At 45.5% G+C, this 19,667-nt stretch overlaps 1 protein-coding gene across 1 annotated transcript in view; it reads right to left on the reverse strand.

The window, feature by feature from the left end:
• Positions 1-873: 873 nt before the first annotated feature.
• Positions 874-19,667, reverse strand: part of SFRP1 (secreted frizzled related protein 1) — a 47,564-nt gene continuing 28,770 nt past the window's right edge. The window contains exon 3 of the mRNA XM_024251077.3: positions 874-4,391. Coding sequence (XP_024106845.1) covers positions 4,069-4,391 — 323 coding nt within the window. The 3' untranslated portion in view covers positions 874-4,068. The remainder of the gene's footprint in view (positions 4,392-19,667) is intronic.

A 19,667-nucleotide genomic window follows, 5' to 3' on the forward strand; every position in this document is an offset into this window, starting at 1 on the left:
CACCACACCTTAAAAAAAAGTTGTGTCTCTGTGCTTGGGCGTGGATTTGGGTAACTTGGGAATATTTTATCACTTCTGGGTAAAACTGCCAGTTGTCTGCGGTTTGGAGGTGATTTATTGATCAGGGAACTACGTCCACTGAAGTTGTCACTGTAATTGCTTGCAGAATTAGAAGTCGCATGGAAGAATTCCTTAGGCAAGAAGCACATAACCTAATATGAAACAGCTTGGGCTGGGTATGGTGCAGCACTCTGAGTCCAAAGGGAAGCTCGGCAGGGAGCGCAGACATCACACCTACGCAAGTGGGATGCAGGAGCCCTGGGTTCTAATTCCAACCAGGCGAGTGACCTGGGAGTCCCAGACTAGTTGGGAAATCCCAGCTATATCCCCATCTTACATTAAAAGGGTGGATATGTTCCTCTCCAAGGCCTCCTATGTGTCTAAGACTCCAGATACGGACAAGTTTTCCAATTCTAGTTGGTAATTATAACATTGAGTTGAGCCAGAGGGGAAAGAGAATGTTTCCATGAGAAACATGGAAAAGAAATTCAGGCAGGGCCGAAAGCTACATTCTTGTAGAGCAAGCATTTAACCTTCTCTCTGATCTGAAACACACACAGCCAGGAGAAGCACTTCTGGAAGTTATTTCTAGGAGCAGATGGTAAATGGGAGGGTGGGGGCCGCGGGTAGCCTGTGGTGCCTCCCAAGTTCTCCTTCAGCCCACCCACACCCAGTTACCATTTGCAAGCTGTTGAACTGGGACCAGAAAGCATCACTGAAGAAACTCAAGAGGAGAAAGATACATGTGCTTCACTGGAGAGGGTGAGAAGTGTATGACTGAGTGGGAAAAAAAAGTCATAGCTCACAGTATCATTGATTAATTGAGTGATTTTAGTCAAGTGAATATTGATACATGGCTGAGAAAGCATGAAAATAAAATGAACACGTACGGGAATTACTATTAACATAAGCGATAACATCAAAACATCTGGTAAAATGCAGTTAAAAAAACAACACAAATGAAATGGAATGTAAAACATTTTCACAGTATTCAAAGCTTTTGTAAGAGACTTAGGATCTAAAAGAGGAGTACTACAGGAAGAAACTAGAGGAAACGGGAATTTCATCCATGTCCTGTGTATCTGCTGGCGACAGGTCAGAACGGCCAGTATGTTATTCCCTGCAGGCTGCCTAGGGTGCTCTCCTGAAACAGATCACCTGAGCCTCCTGCATCTATGAAGTTATGACACAGCAACCGGTTACTCAGAGTCTGATGAGAAAAACAGATTTTAGGTTTGGGAAATGGGATTACTGTAATTTACACATCCAAATGCAAACAGAGCTCTGATTGAATTCTACCCTGGGGAGAACTTGGTGCTAACCCACACGTACCAAGAGCCAAGTGTTATACAGGATATTTTAAAAATAAAATGTTTTTGGAATCCTCACCTCCCACGCTATCTTCTAAGATAACTACAAATATTCTTCAAAGATTTAACTGAGTTCTGCCAAGGACCTCCCAGGACTCTATCCAGAATGATTATTGTAAAGCTTTACAAATCCCACCTTGGCCCTAGTGATAATTAGCAAATCACATGCAGACCTCCTCTCTCGGAGACCAATGACCAGGCCAATCAGTCTGCACATTGATTTTGATAGATACTTTGTGGAGAAAAACAAAGGTTCGTGATAGTGCAGCTCTGTGCCTACAGAGAGCCTCCCTTTTGGTTCTGAAATTGCTGATGTGATAGAGACAAAGCTGCTATGGGTCTAAAACCTTCAATAAAGTAACTAATGACACTCAAGGTCCTGGGACTCTGAGACAGACGGTGGTAAAACCCACAGCTGCGATTCACATTTCCAATTCATTTTGAGCTTTTTCTGAAGCTGTTGCTTCCTACCTGAGAATTCCCATTTAGAGAGCTGCACAGCAGTCACCTGCTCTTCCGTATTCTGTGGTAATTACTGTTCCAGGTAAACCCCTCCACTAAGGACTCTGCCACAGAGAGAGGGCCCGGTTGCATGAGGCACTTTGTCAAAATGAGCAGATACGTATGAGCGCTGAACTCTTGAGTGAATCAACCAGAACTAAGACCCAGATCCATGCACTCAGGAACTTGCTCTGAATTTCAGTTTGACAACACAAAAGTAGAATATTTCTAATTAGCTAATATATATACACATTTTTTAATCATCCAAAATTACAGACAAATCACTTAAGGTCCCCAGCACTTTACGATGAAAGGTCAGAGAGAACCCCACAAAAAAAGGTGTTAAAAGGATAGGATCACTAACTGTGAGAGGTTAATTATATCAGGATAATTCTCAGGTAGGTAACTAGGTGGGCATGCTGATTTTCATACTGGAGTCTTCAAGAGTTAACAGCATCTACCATCCTTTCCTCCGGGTCAGGCTAGGCCCGCAGGGGGCCACTTTACAGCCTCACTGCAGCATCCTCACTGGGTACAAGCATTGGCCCAGAGGGACAATCATAAAGGTCCTCAAAGTGTTGCAGAGAATTAAGAATCTGGCTTTGGGGGAAGAAATTAATATGCATTTTTTTAGAATTACTTCCTGTACATTGAACAAGAAGGGTAAAGTTGTCTACGTGAACTGGCTTATATACATCGCTGATTAAACATAAGGGCTTTGGGAAGTATCTCAGGGCACTTGGGAAAAACTGCAGAGATGTTTTGCTTTTGAAACTCTCTCGCTGGATGGGGACACCCCACCCATGTCAACTTTCCATCTGCAGAAATGAAACAAATATATGTAAAAAGTGCAGGGGGACAGGCAGGCTGTTCTGAATTTCTTTGACCTACAGGCAATCAAGTTCAAAGGAATTGTTTCTTTACAGGAAAGAAAAAAACGGAAAGCTCTGTGAGTTTTGCTAGGGGGTGTTAGGTTCTAGGGCAACCAAGGACTGTTCAGGAAGGAAAGCCACACAGCTACACTACCAGGGAAATCCGCCTCCCTTGGCAAATGCCTGGGGAGAGCTGCTCCTCTGGGAAGCAGCCTCGGACGGATCAGGAGACCTTGTTCTAGCACACCTTTCAAATGCTCAATGTAGACTGTTTTAAAACCTTGAAAAATAAGTGGGTGTTTGTCATTGTTCTTTTAAAAATGTGAAAAGGAAAAAACATGAGATTAGAATCCTAAGCTCTTCACCCAATTTCACAATTCACCCTGACTAGCAATTTGCTGGACTGTTCTAAAATTTTTTTCATTTGTTTCTTTTTTAACTATGTGTTTTGAAAACTACTGCCTTCTCAGCCCAAAAATCGCCGTCTCTCTCAGGCTCACTGTGGTTTCCTTTTTCTGACACAAAGGCAGGCACAGGCTGCCCCTCCACATGTCTTGGGGATCAGATCATGCCCCGGGCTCACAGGAACCGAAACTTTGGGGCATCTGAGACTGGCTGATTCAGATCCAAAGACAATCACACGGAAAGACTGTGGGCAGAGAAGGCAATGCCTCTCCCCTGGTCCCTTTGCTGTCACTATTACATAATGGACTTGCACTTTTCCTCCCTGCACTTATCACTTTCTGGGCTTGACCTTAATTGTAAGTGTGGTGTGGGTCTGTTTCCATTTAAAGCAAACAGAAACTACTCTGGACCTGAAAGCAACGTGACTTGCCAATTATTAGAATTTTCTAGTTGAAAGGCATAGATCAGCCAGTAGATCCACACCAACAAGTTGCAAAATGTAGTTTTTGCTGCTGGCTCTCACTTTCTGCCCAATCCCCCTTTTTGTGTTTCAGTGGCTGTGTTGCTGTTGGAAATGGTTTGTCACCTCCTCCTGTGCAGTGGCTGCTGCTCCACACTGTGGATCTTAAAAACCTTCCTAATCTAAATGGCCCTTGCCTTACCCGGCCATGGCTACCCCGGGGTTTCGAGCGTGGCTATGGAGGGAAGGGAGCGGGAATGCTGCAAGAACAAGCCGACTGGATTACAATGTCCACTACCGACAGGCGCAGTGTGTGTGTGTGACCCACTGGGTTCCCGGGGCACTGTCCCCCCGCCCCCACCCCACCCGAGGCTCCCTCCCCACCCTGCCCCCAGGAGAATCACTTAAACACAGACTGAAAGGTGGGGCACTCGTGGTTTTTCATTTTCTTCATGAAGTTTTTGAACTCCTTGTTTTTCTTGTCCCACTTGTGGATGGCCGTCAGCAAGTACTGGCTCTTCACCTTGCGGCCCATGATGAGGAAGTGGTGGCTGAGGTTGTCCAGCTGGTGGCAGGGACAGTCAGCCCCATTCTTCAGGTACAGCACGAGCTTCTTCAGGTCCTTCTTCTTGATGGGCCCCAACTTCAGGGGCTTCTTCTTCTTGGGGACAATCTTCTTGTCGCCATTTTCTTTTTTCACTTCTTTTATTTTCATCCTCAGCGCTAGAGATGGAGAGGACAGAGGAAGAGAAAAGAGGGGAAGAGAAAGCATTTAGAACACAGCTTTTCTTTTTTTGATCCTCCAAGTGATTGCATTTTATTATTTTATTTTTTTGCTTATACTTTCTTCTTGTAAATATATATGTTTTTAATTATAGATTCAGGGGCACAGGTGCAGAGTTGGTTTCATGGGTATATTGCATGATGCTGAGGTTTGGGCTTCTAATAATGCCATCGCCCAAGCAGCAATTACAGTGTCGGCCATCCTCCCTCATGTCTTTTGGAATCTCCAGTGTTTACTGTAGAACAAAGCTTTTCATCTAGAACAATAACCCAAGTGTACAGCTGAGGTGGAGAAGAAAATGAAAGGCAAGTAACAAGTCAAGAAACAGGCAGTTTTATCCATAAAAACCAAGGTCTGTTAATCCCAGCACTTTGGGAGGCCAAAATGAGTAGATCCTCTGAGGTCAGGAGTTCGAGACCAGCCTGGCCAGCATGGTGAAACCCCATCTCTACTAAAAATACAAAAATTAGCCAGGCATGGTGGCAGGCGCCCATAATCCCAGCTACTAAGGAGGCTGAGGCAGGAGAATTGCTTGAACCCGGGAGGCGGAGGTTGCAGTGACCCTAGATCATGCCACTGCACTCCAGCCTGAGCGACAGAGCAAGACTCCATCTCAAAATAAAAAATAAATAATCAAGGTCTCAGTTACCCATTCTGCCACCGCCTCCGCCCCCTATTCTGTGGTGTCCAGTGGTATCTCTCTGTAACGGCCATCGGTGCCAGGAGATCCTCAAACAAATTTCAAAACTAAATCACATTGCTCTTTTCAAAAATCCAGTGACTCAGAATATCATGCACTGCTTTAAGAGAAAAAAGGGTCCTGTAACCCAATTTACTCCACGTGATCTGATGCTATTGATCTCAGCATTCAAAGACAAAAAATCCTGCGTGTTTTTGTTTTTTATTGTCATCTTTGTGGAGGCAGGGTCTCACTCTATTGTCCAGGCTAGAGTGCAGTGTCTCGATCTCGGCTCACTGCAGCCTCAAACTCCCGGGCTCAAGCAATTCTCCCACCTCAGCCTCCCAAGTAGCCGGGATTACAGGCATGCACCATCATGCCTAGCTGATTTTTTTTTTTAAGAGACGGGTGTTACTATGTTGCCCAGAACTCCTGGACTCAAGAAATCCTCCCTCCTCAGCCTCCCAAAGTGTTGGGATTACAGGCATGAGTCACCATGCCTGACCATGAGGGCTTCTTTTTGTTTGGTTTTGTTTTGAAGAGCAAGTTATTGGTTTAGTATTTTAACATTGAAAGACCTACAATTCCTTGAAAATTGTGTCCTATAAAATGACAGGCAGAATTATGTGTGTGCACTCAGCAAGGGAAAGTTAAAGATTGTTTCAAATGGTCATGCTTCCTGCATTAAACATCAACGTCCAACCACAGTATAGGAGAAATCAGTTTCTGCTACTGGGTCTCTATGGCGGTAAGATAGCAGGTACTGCTAGTATCAGTCAATCGCTAATCAACCACTAAACCCCACTGACAGGCAGCACTAATGTTCTGCCAACTGAGAAGATCTACACAAAATCCAAATCTACTTTGACTTCCTGGCAGATTAGAGCAAGTCCTGGTGAAGTCCTAATTGATAAATCCAGGTGATGAGCTCTCTTCAAATCCAATATGGTACCACGGCTGCTTCTGTTCTCAACTCCCAGGAGAGTGGGAAAACCAGCCCATTCACCAACTCTGCTTTCTCTTTTCTCTGTCCCAATGGATACTGAATTAACAGTGTTAACCTGTGAGCCACATCCTGTAGCAATGGCTCCACAGGGGCTGCTGATGAAGATAAATGAGCGTGGACATGCTCTATAAACGAAGCAGACTGAACACACAGTGTCGCTGGTACAATCAACTCCCTTTTAAGACTGGTCAGCCCGAGATATTCCCAAAGGAGTTGGAAATCACTTTCTAGGTGCCAGTCACCAGATAACTTGCATATCCTCTGAATTCTTTTTAATAGAAAATTACCAAGCCCCCACTTTTTAATGATGCAAGGCTTCCACCCACACACCCTGAGGAAAGTCTTGAACCTGAACTAAACCACAGTGGCTAACAATTATGAAAGCATGTGACCTGCCAGAACATGTGCTAAGTATTTTCCGTGCATTTCCTCAGTTAATTCTAACAACTCCAGGAGGAAGGCATAATTATTTTCCCATCTAATAGATGAGAAAACTGAGGCATAGGGGGTTAAGTTGGCTTGCCTAAAGTCACTAATCCTAAGTTGAAACCCATGTCTAAATGTGCACTTTTAATCTGCATGTTGTCCATGCTGACTCTATGGTTCCAAAATTCTTTAGAATGAACCCCAAACTTGGAGTACTGATTAAATGGACCAAGAAGATCATGGGGAGGAGCTCAGACCCTCTTCCCAGTTTCAACTACATTTCAAAATGACTTCACTTATGAAATGGCAAAAGAGTGCCTCCTGGTTAAAAGAGACTTCTCTGGCAAAGCAGAAACTGCATTTGTGAAAGCTTTATTATTTAATATTTTAATTTATTTTATTTATTAGAGATGGGAGAAACTAATGCACGCTCCAGCTGACAAGGCGGGCACCCTCTTTTCTGCAGAGAAGTGAGCCATTGTAAGACAGTACCCACCACATGCTGGGCTCTGCAGATGAGAATGGAATGTCTATCTACAACTCCTTGTTTAATACTTGCAGCAACCATGTTAAGAAGGCATCAATAGTACTTTATTACAATCAAGGAGAAGGACTCAGGTTAAGTAACAACAGCATGAGGCCACAGTTTGTAAGAGACAGAATCAGGATCAGAACCCACACCTAACCCCAAAACCACTCTTTCCTGCCATACATACCACGACCCGGTTAGAAATGATATTGCTTCAGTGGAAACTATTTCACTCTTCTGATTGTGTTGCTTTCAATCACAATTCAAATCAAAAATTAATGTTCCTTTGCCATGACCGGGTAAAGGTATGTAGTTTACGTAGGTGGGGGAGCAGCCAGGGAGGAGAAATCAGAGTATGGGAATGTGTTACACATTAGACTTTACTTCTTGTCTTGCCACTTGGCCCCTTTCTTTTTTTGAGGTGGGGAGAGCAGGGAAGAAGGCACATATGGCCAGAAATTACTAACATCTTTCCATCTTTCAAGGGTTTGTTTTAGGGGTGCAGACTACCAACAATGTTGAAAAGATCATGAGCCGTCCCGGGTGGATTTTTCCTTGTGGGTGTGTGTGCAGACCCCACCATGCTGCATCCCGGGGCTGCTGGGGCGAGGGCAGGGTGCTGGCCCAAGAGCAGCCCGGAACTGATCACCACCACCCCATCCCATCATGCTCACAGGGCCTGGGCCCCAGCGATGTTGCCCATGGGCTGAATTTGCAATGCAAATGGTGGTGGTGAACAAACAGAAGCCCAGAAGGTAGCAGCTGGGGCAACCGCTGGATACAGTCCCAGGTCCTGGGTTCTTCTCTGAGTCTCAGTACTCTGTCTGTAAAGTGCAGGGCACCATCCGACTGCAGGCCTGGTGGACTGACCATCTGAGTAGCCCCTGCTGGGTACTTCTGGGAGACAGCAAAGTTTATCTCCAGCACTATCCCCACCCTGTGCTCCCTCCATGCTTCCCTCATTGGGTGCCCTGCTGTGCCTGGAGGATAGGGCTAAAACTAAACTACCACCTTGGGCCCTGGATCTTAGCTCCCTGTAACAGCTAGACCCTGATCTAAAACCAAACAAAAAAAATTTTTAAATTGTGTGTTTTTTTTCTTAAGCAACAATTTTAACATCCTCCAAGGGTAGGACATGACTCCCACCTAGGCATAGCTGCCAACAAGAATTCAAAACCCAGAAACTTTGAAAACTCAAAATTTGAGGCTGCAACAAGGGCCTGCCTGGGTCTTTCTTGGGAAATCTTAAAATAATCCATTACATTTGAGTAGGCCATTAAGCTTTCATTCTACTTGCAGTCACCCAAACCATTTTTGCTCACAAATTATACTTCCTTGGTAGGCTCCCCCAAGAAGCCTGGCCTTATTTGGGAAGCTGAAATGAGAATAAGGAAGTCATCACACACCATCCCAAATCCTCACATTCTTCAAAGCCGTCTCTTCCTCCTGACTCCCTGCTTCTATGAATGGTGCCTCCAACCCTCCCAAGCCCGAGACATCCTACCCATGACTTTGAACTTATCATTTCATAACCAGTCCTGTGGAATGGCTGTAGGAATCCAGGAAGGGTCTGTGGGGAAAGGTGGCATGGGGTCGCATTAGGAATCAATCTTACAACTTCTCTGATTGCAGATGATAGTAGCAATGAAGGGTAAAGTACAGAGAGAAAGAGGGTCACACCAGGGAGCACCTTCGTTGGGTGAAAGGAAGAAGAGTTACTGTAAAAGCCATGGGAGACCCCTCTGGGAAACCAGGCAGCCCAGTGTCAATGAAGACCACAGGGTCCATTTAAATGGAGGAAACACCCCTCAACCCTAAGTGCCGAAGAGCTTAAGAATGAGTCTGAAACTAGAGCACTTCACTGGGTGATTAGGGGGCCACGCCAACCCATAGGAGGCCAGGATCCGGAGTGGTGAGGGCAAATTCCAGAGAGCAAAAATCCAATGGGAAGGCAAAAGAAGAGAGAAGCCATACCACCAAACTTCTGGACTGACTGCGAAGGAGCACTCCCAGGCACGCTAGCCACATGGATTAGACTGAGCCCGTGCAATCATTCCCATTCTTCTTGAAGTCAGTTTAAAATTATAGTCAAAAAAACAAGTTATAAACACATGCAAGAAAGTGGTAAAGGAAAAAAGAACGTATCAACATTTTGTATGATAGAAAGCAAATGGATGGTAGAATCTGGCTTAAAAGGGAGAAGAAAAGCTAAAATGCAGATAGGGATGCCAGTAAAGTGCAGAGAAAAGAAGAAAAAGAGGGACAGACAGGGATGCCAGTAAGAAACAAGCCCATTTGCACACCAGGTCCCACAAATGCTCCTGATTGGGGCCCCCGGACACTCCTGAACTCCATCACAGAGGCTGTCAATGTTGGGATTGGCAGCAAGTTTACATATGGACACTCAAACCTACTCCCCTGGGCCATGAGTCCAGGTGGCTGCCCTCACCAACTCCAGCAGTAGCCATGGGCTTCAATCCATACAGAAGGCCTATAGTCCCAGCTACTCGGGAGGATGGAGGTAGAAGAATCGCTTGAACCCGGGAGGTAGAGGTTGCAGTGAGCCGAGATCACACACTGCACTCCAGCCTGGGAGACAGAGCAAGACTCCATCTCAAAAAAAAAGAAAAAGAAAACAAGAGGGAAAAAAGAAGGCCTGAACCTGCACACAGCCTGCTGCTGGGGTATACTAGACACAGAGGAGGACCAGACAGGGTGCTGCTGCGTGAACACCAAAGGTTACATGAAAGTCTGCAAAGTGAAGAATGAGACACTCGGGTCTTAGAACACTACATTTATATGCCTGTGTCAGAGGATTGAGTGGTTTTTCTCTAAAGAAACTATTAGGCTGTTGCAAAAGTAGTCGCGGTCTTTGCCATTACTTTCAATTGCAAAAACCGTAGTTACTTCTGCATCAACCTAAGAGCAGTTCAAAAGAAAAGACCTATGGGCCCTCTGCAAAATTCTCAAGTGAGGCCCAACAAATCACAGGCCCTGCATGTACACAAAGAGCTTCCAACTTCATGTCTCGCTGTTAAATTCAAATGGACAGTCAAGGGCTGGCAAGTATTTAAGGAAAGCCTCCAAATGTGAATGGCAGAGACCGTAACATACAAAACAGAAAAGGAAGAAAAGGAATTCAGAGATAACAGAGACAATGCAGGGAGTATTAAAAAAAAAAAAACTTTTCGCTTTTTGCCTTGTTGCACTCCTAAAAGCAAGATGGGTCACCAGCAGCTCTCCTGGAGCCACCCAAAAAAATTCGGCCAGGGTTCTGGCTCTTGTCATTATGGCCTCAATATGTGCTGCCAGTGTTTCCATCAGTATGCAGAGGAGGTAGGCTTCATTAGGTTAGACTAAGTGAGCTTCCTTGAATGGATTATCCAAGGCATCCACCAAGTGAAAGAAACCATGCTAGCTCTCTGTACATAAAATAAAATTAAAAAAAAAAAAAAACTTTAAAAAATGATAATATGGCCAGGAGTGGTGGCCTGCACCTGTAATCTCAGCACTTTGGGAGGCTGAGGCAAGCAGATCACTTGAACCCAAGAGTTAGAGACCAGCCTGGGCAGTGTAGTGAGACCCCATCTCTACCAAAAAAAAAAAAAATGGCCAGGTATGGTGGTGCATGCCTGTAGTCCCAGCTACTCAGGAAGCCAAGGTGAGAAGATCAGCTGAGTCTGGGGAGATTGAGGCTGCAGTGAGCTATGACTGCACCCCTATACTCCAGCCTGGGTGAGAGAGTGAGACCTTGCCTCAAAAAAAATTGTTTTAAATGATAATAAATTAGATAAGACTTTTGTATTCCTAAAACAAGAACAGAAAGCTATTAAAAGGAATGTTCAGAGACTAGGAAAGATTACTTGGAAATTTAAAATATAAGAGAAGAAATATAAAATGCAAGACAAGTAAAAAGATGTAAAAGAAAGGAAATAAATATGCAGTACACTACACGGCTCAGCTGCAAATAATATTTACATAATTCTAATAAATCAAACATTCAATATTAACCAAAAGTGTGATAAAATTATATTGGAAAGATAGCGTAAAAGAGATAAATCCTTAACTTCAATAACAGAAAATCAATAAATAATGGTTTTAAGATAAGGTTGAAGAGGCCAGGCACCGTGGCTCATGCTTGTAATCCCAGCACTTTGGGACTCCAAAGCAGGTGGAACACTTGGGGCCAAGAGTTCAAGATAAGACCAGTCTGGCCAACATGGCAAAACCCTGTCTCTACTGAAAATACAAAAATTAGCCATGTGGTGGCATGTGCCTATAATTCCTGCTAACTGGGAGGCTGAGGTAGGAGAATTGCTTGAACTCAGGAGGCAGAGGTTGCAGTGAGCTGAGATTACACCACTGCACTCCAGCCTAGGTGACAGAGCCAGACTGTCTCAAAAAAATTTTTCAAGAATATTTTTAAAAAATTTTTTAAAAGATAAGGTTGAAGAAATTCCTGAAAAGATAAACAAAATGACAAACAGATGGGAAATAGAGGAAAGAAAAAGAGAATCAATCCAAGAGTTTCAACATCTGAGAAAAGGGTATTATAGCAAGAGAGAACCAAGAAAACAAATGGGAGAAAATACCAAAGAAATAATACAAGAAAACTTTCCAGAAATGAAGAACATGAGTCCTCAGGTTAAACAACACCCAGCTCAAAGAATCATGACATTTAGAAATATGAAAGAGAAAAAGAACTTTTAAAATCTTCAAGAGAAAAGAGGAGACATCTAATACAAAAGATCAGTATCCCAGTTGCACTGGATTTATCAATACAGACACTAGAAACTGGAGGATAATGAATCAATGCCTTTAAAATTGACAAATTTTATACTGAGGCAAGCTATCAATCAGCATGCAAGAGTAGAATAAAAACATCTTCAGGCATTAAAAGGTTTTAAAACATCATCTCCCATGTATCTTTTCTTAGAAAACTACTCAATGATGTGCTCTACAAAAATGCAGAATTTTTTTAATTTATAAAATATATTATTAGCCAGGCATAGTGGCTCACACCTGTAATCCCAGCACTTTGGGAGGACGAGGTAGGCAGATTGCCTGGGCTCAGGAGTTCGAGACCAGCCTAGGCAACATGGCAAAACTCTGTCTCTACTAAAAATACAAACACTTAGCCAGGCATGGTGGTGCGCACCTGTGGGCCAATCTACTTGGGAGGCTGAGGCAGGACAATTGTTTGAACTCGGGAGGCAGAGGCTGCAGTGAGCCGAGATCATGCCACTGCACTCCAGCCTGGGCCTCTGTCTCCAAAAAAAAAAAAAAAAAAGGCATTATTAATGTTATTTTTGATTGAAAAGTAGTAATTGTATACACTTATGGGTTACAATGTGATGTCTTGTATATGAGAAGGAATGATTAAATCAAGCTAATTAGCATGTCCATCATCTCACTTACCTATTTAAAAAAATGCAGAATTAAAGAAGACACAGGATTCAGGAAACCAAAGGTCTAACCTAAGAAAGGAAAAGGAAGGCTTAGGATGGTTTTTCCAGAACAACTGTGTGGCAGGCTGTGATAGTTAATTTTAGGTGTCAGCTTGGATTGAGGGATGCCGAGAAGGCTGGAAACGTGTGTGTGTCCAAGAGGGTGTTTCAGAGGAGACTGACATGTGAGTCAGGGGGTTGGGAGAGGAAGATTCAGACCTCAATGTGGGTCGGCACCAGCCAATCAGCTGCGAGGGCAGTCAGAATAAAGCAAGGAGAAGAAGGCGGGCATTCAGCTTGTGGAGTTTCTGCTCTCCCTCCCTTCCCAATAATGGCTGTTTCTCTTCTCCTGCCCTTGCACATCAGACTCCATGTTTTTCGGCTCTGGGACTTTGGGGCTTGCACCAGTGGCCTCCTGGGGGTTCTCAGGCTTTCAGCCTCAGACTGGGGGCTGCATTGTTCTGAGGCTTCTCTGGTTCTCCAGCTTGCAGACAGCCTATCATGAGACTTCTCCAATCCTGTGAACCAATGCCCCTAATTAACTCCCTCTCCCATCTCCTGTTGGTTCTGTTTCTCTGAAGAGCCCTGTCTAACAAACAAGCCTAAAGCTCCATCAGCCCAGACCAATGGCAGGAAAGAGAACTCAGGCAGATTTCCTGACGCATACCTGCCAGAAAGCTTGGGGCTGAATTCATAATATGAACATAAGTAACTGGGTTAATAAAATGGGGCAGTTACTATCTCCAGGAAAAACAAAATGATGTAAAAGAAAGGAAATAAATATGTAGTACACTACATGGCTCAGCTGCAAATAATATTTACATAATTATAATAAATTAAACACTGAATATTAACCAAAAATGTGATATAACTGTACTGGAAAGACAGTGTAAGAGAGATAAATCTTTAACTTCAATAACAGAAAATCAATAAAGAACATCTAAATATTAAAAATAAGAAATCCAATTATAACCATGTTATTTATTTGCTCCAGTTTGCTGAATATGAAGAAATCACTAAAATACTTGAAAATTATTACTTCTAGGTCGTAGGAACTAGAGGTGGGAAGGGAACTGCAGTTTTTACTAAAAACCTTTCATTCCAATTTAACTTTTTAAACTATATTTATGTTGAATCAAAAATTTAAAATTTAAACAACTTACAGTCTAATAAAGAATGTCAGTATATATAAAATATAAATGAGCCACAAAATGTCAGATCATGAAGGAAATACAGAGATTTTACATCTCCAGACCCTTCACCCTCCATTCAGCTGGAGCAACTTGGCCATATAGTTAGGACTTCTTAAGGGTTTTGAGTAAGAATTCTGCTTTCTCAGCCAGCTTTTTGTTGTTTCCTTTTTTTTTCTTTTTTGAGGAGGAGAAGGGAGGCAGTCCACCGATTTAGTCAATCCCCATCATTTTTCAGATAACAAAATCAATTGGGTTAGAATGCAAATTATTTACTTAGAACTGGAAGAGATGTTAAATCTGGTTCAACCAATGCTCAAAAGTGAAGTCACTTGTCAGCTCTGTCTGGAACCTGCTCCCTGCTTCTCTGCTCAGAGCTTTATGTTTTATACAGCAGTTCCTCCAGTAGGAGAGCGAGAGGGGATGAATGGGGGCCTAGCCATCTGGGACGACGGGGCAAGCAGTTGGATCCATGTTTTCCAAAAGGTGCTGTTAAAAAAAAAAAAAAAATCACCCAGAGGCAGATACCAGACCACACACTCCGATTCCTAAGAGACTTGCTTTTTCCCTAAATTGCTTTCTCTTTCAGAGGGGCCTAAAGTTCCCAAAGAGATAACATGAGAAGTAGAAGGCAAGCTAGTCACAGTGAGACTGGCAAACTCTTTTTTTTTTTAGACAGAGTTTTGCTCTTTTGCCCAGGCTGGCGTGCAGTGGCGGAATCTCAGCTCACTGCAACCTCTGCCTCCTGGGTTCAAGCAATTCTCCTGCCTCAGCCTCCCAAGTAGCTAGGACTACAGGCACACACCGCTACGCCCGGCTAATTTTTTGTATTTTTAGTAGAGACAGGGTTTCACCATGTTAGCTAGGATGGTCTCGATCTCCTGACCTCGTGATCCGAAACTGGCAAACTCTAAGAGACAGGGTCTCACTTTGTCGCCCAGGCTGGAGTGCAGTGGCGCCATCACAGCTCACTGCAGCCTTGATCTTCTGGGCTCAAGTGATCCTTCAGTGTTAGCCTCCTGAGGAGCTGTGACTATAAGCATTCAGCATCACACCTGGCTAATTTTTTAATTTTTGTGTAGAAACAGGGTCTCACCATCTTTCCCAGGTTGGTCTCGAACTCCTGAGCCCAGGTGATCCTCCCACCTCAGCCTCTCAAAGTGCTCTCAAAGATGTGAGCCACCACACCAGTCTGTAAACTCTACAAGGTGGCTTAGCCCAGCTTGGTTGATCGGGAAAGGCCCACAGACGGGCACCCCAATGCACCAGTCCCATGGGCCTGTTCCACCCCTCCTACCCCACAGAGCCTCCAGGTGGAAGTCTGCTCAGATACCAAAGCCTCACTAAGCCATGAAGACAGAGCACTGGTTTCCTGCCTCCTAGCCCCAGATCACACATGTCTTGGGTAACCCTGAGGTCTGAGGCAGAAAGCACCCTCCCCAAATCCAACTGTGCAAATGAGATTCAGTAACAGCACTGGGTACGGCGTTTGGCTGCAAGCAACCACAATCTCCTTCCAACACTCAGCAGAGGTCTGGGCACCACGGCGAACTGGCTTTGCAGCACTAGGGCCCAGATAAGTCCTACTGACAATGGCCTTGCAATGGCAGCTTAACAGACCCCACTGTTCCCAGCAGGAGCCGATGTCTGGCATCATTAATTCGTTTAGCAGAGAAAGGGATTTGTGCTTTGTCACAATAACTCAGTGTCTCTCCCCTTGACCACAAGCCACATGCTGCATACTTAGATGCATTTGCTAACTACAAGACATACGTTACACACAAGAAAAAAAAAAAAACTAAACTAAAAGAACAAGATCCAAAGCAGATTTCTTTTTCTCTCATCTCCAAAAACAAAACAAAGCAAAACTAAACAAAACAAAAAACAGCAGATGTGGAAAATGCTCCTGAGTGGCTCATTTGGGACAAATTATTTAATTGAAGTTGTCCTGTTTTCTGGACCCCAGACACCTCGGGAAGGTGGCCAGGCAGGAGAGTAGAGATTGCAACTTTTCAGAGCCCTCTCCCCAATACTCACATATGAACGCACACATGCAAGCTCGTGTACACATGCACACACACTCGCCAGCATCATCAATGCATACACACCAGCAGCATCAGTGCCAGCCATCCAGAATCCTGCTGCTAACTGCTTGATTTCCTGGATCGTGTTAAATCCCCACTGAGTTAAGCTAATGGTGCAAAATGAAAACCCCGCTCTGAGAGCAAAGTGTTGCCTTGTGTGATTTCATCTGGGAAGCCACGCGTCTTGGGGAGCAAGGGCTTGGGCCTCAGAGTGGATCAGAGAAGAACTGTGGCTCCTCCCCTTCCCATTGTGCACCTTAGCGTCTTCCACCCCCAGCCCCCCACCCCCGCCACCACCCTGCGCTGGAGGGAGAGAAAGAAGAATAGGAGAATCACTTAAATAAAGTCCATCACTAGGATTGATTGAATCTTGGCTCTGAGTCCAGGCAAACCTGCCAAGGCAAACAGCTTTTCCTACCATGGGGTCACCGGTTTTTCATTCCTCTCCAATCTACCCCCTGGTGTTTGCCCAAATGGCAAGTTGAAATGTGGGATGGTCTCCTGGGAGGGAAAAGATGGGGAGTGGGCTACAGAAAAGGCACAAACTATCCCTCGCTCTGAGAGATGCTACAGTGAGCATCATCAGAATCACCTAGAGGATTGTTAAAAATGCAGACTGCTGGGCTCCACCCCTGGAGCTTCTGAGTCAGCAGCCATGAGATGGGGCCCAGGAATCTGCATTGGTTTTTATTTTTAGAGACCGGGTCTCACTCTGTCGCCCAGGTCAGAGTACAGTGGTGCACTCACAGCTCACTGCAGCCTTGAACTCCAGGGCTCAAAGGATCTTCCTGAGTAACTGGGACTATAGGCATGAGCCACCACACCACCTAATTAAAAAAATTTTTTTTTAGTTTTGTACAGATGGTATCTCACTATGTTTCCAAGGCTGGTCTCAAACTTCTGGCCTCAAGAGATCCTCCCACCTTGGCCTCTCAAAGTGCCGGAATTACAGGCATGAGCCACTGTGCCTGGCCAGAAATGTGCATTTCTAGCAAGTCCCCAAGTGATGTTAATGCTGCTGGCCTGGGGATCACACTTGAGAACCACTGGTTTAAAGAGCCTGAGGGTTGGCACAGGGTGGGTTGTTTGATTTGTCACCTTGGTTATTCACAATGGTACATTTTAAGGACTCTTTCTTGGATGACGTCTAAACATCCTAGAGGCCCAGGGCAGCCCCCCAAACCCACTGGAGCTCAGGTGGAAGCCAGCAAAATTGGCACAGGCCTGTCCAAGACACAGCGGAGTAAGGCAAGGTGGTCAGCACTACTTACAAAATTGCTGAGGTCTATTCCAGAGCTGTGGGTGCTTGCAAAGTCAAGAAAACAAAAGCTTGGATAGCAAGAGGCAACACATTTCAGAGGAAAGGACCCCAAGTGGAGAGTCAGCAGACCCCAGCTGACCAACCCCACCACTCACGTTTTAGTGGATTAGACTCCACCATTAACCTTTAGCATGAACCTGCGTAAAATCATTTTACTTCTCTGGCTCCCAGCATAGCCATTTGCAAAATGAATGTGTTCATTCACTGAGATGGACCCGTTCATCTCAGTCTCCCTGCCTGCAATGGTAATCCACATCTGCATCTTCCTATTTCCTTTCCCTGTCTTTGAAATCCAGTAGAGAAGCCCAGACCGCACAACAGGAACATCCCACCTCTCAGATGGCAATGCTGCCCAAGCCGCTCCATCCCCAGGGGCCTTGCTTGCATGTGCCTGAGGCCAGCTCTGCAGGGCAGACAGTGGCACAATAGCACCATCTTGGTCACAAAGTTGTCTAAGCTCAAAGATAGCCCCGGAAAAACACCTGACACACTCCACACATAATAATCAGCAGGTCTTCATGCCATCCCATGTGACAGATGGGGAGCAGAGGCCTAGGGGGCTGCCGGCCCCTTCACTGAGAGACCCCTGACAAAGTCCAATGCCTCTGCAAAATCTCAGCAGGTGCACCTCACTCTTCTCCCTTTATCATGTTCTCGGTTTGTCCTCTCTGGAGGAAGGGTGCAAAAGTCACCTGTGCTTCAGGCCGAGCTACAAACCATCTTCTCCTTGATGCCTTCCCAGCCCAGTCTAGCCTTGGCCTTCCTGGCTCTCCTTGCCTCAACATTGATGCAGCAGAGTTCTGCATGAGAATGACCCACGAGTGTTCCTACCTCTTCTCCTCCCCTCTGTGAGCTCACGTAGGACATGGCCCACAACTCATCCAATCTCTGTTCAATGACTAGTGCAATGCCTGACATCAGGGGGCTCAGCTAAACACACTTGGGGCACACAAATGAACAGAGAGATGGAAAGAGCTCAGCCACTGCCTGGAAGTTCAAAGACTCACTCATGAGACTGGAACTCTCTGCACAGACTTCCGCTTCAGCACTAACAACAACAGCAAGAGCCAGCGGTCACCGAGTGCTTGCCCAGGCCGGGGTCTGGTGTACCCACCCATCAGCAGATGCACTCCGGGACACCTCTAACAGCCTAGAAGGCAGATACTCCAATAATGACATCCAGTTTCTAGATGTCTGGGAGCAGAACCTTTCTGGGACAGAAAGGTTCAAGTCCCACAACTAGTCCATGGCAGAGCTGGACTTTGATCCAAGAAGCCTGGCTCACAACATATAAACACTACCAGAAGCAAAACGAACCACATAAGCAGAACAGGAGGCCTCTGTCTTGGGAGTCCCCTTTCTACTGGGGATAGCTGCTTTTCAGGCCTGGGGGCAGAGAAGGGTCTCACTGGCCCCTTTTCCCTGCAAGAGCTTTCTAGGTATAAAGGGATTTAGACAGGGAAGCATCCCTCTGATCCATCATAGACAGCTCCAAAGTACAAAGCTAAGAAAGCAAAAAAAAAAAAAACCTATGTCCAAAATCCTTCATCCTTGCCATCACACGATTCTCTCCAAAGCAAAAATACAGGCCTCGTCTCTCTGGACCTGATAGTGTCACAAGCACAGTTCAAGGTTCTTGCTTATTCCCATTTCTGACCCTACCTATTTATCCAACCTTCTACACCTGAATAGTCTCTTTCTTTTTTTCAGCTTTCTAGGCTTTATGTCAACAGCAGGAAGGCTTGAAGACAGAGGCGCCCTGGTGGCCTGCTCCGACTCCGGCCCTTGGCGGGCACGAGGTCCAGTCTGAGCCTGGGCCCAAGCCGCACACCTTCCCAGGCATAAGATGGGCAGCGCTGGGCTTCCCTCCCAAGTCCAGGGGGGTGCAGGGGAATGGCTGACGGAGCTCATACAGTTTTCCTTTGTGGGGTGCAGGGTCGGGGGGTGGTGCGGCAAAGCCCTGTCCGAGGCACACAATCATCCAGTGAGATGACAATGTACACCAAACAGGATGCAGAGGAACGCTGGCCTCTCAAAGCTGAAAAGTGTCTTGACCTGAGATAGGTCTGGCCGAAGCCAAGAATCTAAAAAGCTAAGGGGAATCAGCACCCAGTCCTATGTCAAAGCCGGCCTTACCTCTGTTTTCTAGAATTCGCACTCCCTGCCCTACTCCGCTGGCACGCATTCAGGGCAGCCAGGTGGCATCGGCCTCAAGCTGAATGCCCTGACTCCGGCTTCCGGGTCCTCGGACCCTCCCTGGGTCTTTCCTTTCTCTCAACCCATCTGGAGCCTACACACAAGTCACGGGGCAGAGGTTCTGAGAGCTGAAGGGAGCGAGCAGCAATAAAAATCCATACAACCCCGACTCTGCATGCCCTTTCTGCTTCTTCAGGAAGCCATTTCTTGAGAAGAAACAAACAAAAAGCTTCCCTGTGGCTGCAGGAGCTGCTGGCCCATGAGGCCAAATTAGCACCTGCAGAGGGACAAACAGCCCCAGCCCTAGAGGAGACCACAGAAGGCTGCTGGATGGGCG

The sequence above is a fragment of the Pongo abelii genome, chromosome 7, assembly GCF_028885655.2.
Source record: "Pongo abelii isolate AG06213 chromosome 7, NHGRI_mPonAbe1-v2.0_pri, whole genome shotgun sequence".
Taxonomy (NCBI): Eukaryota; Metazoa; Chordata; class Mammalia; order Primates; family Hominidae; genus Pongo; species Pongo abelii.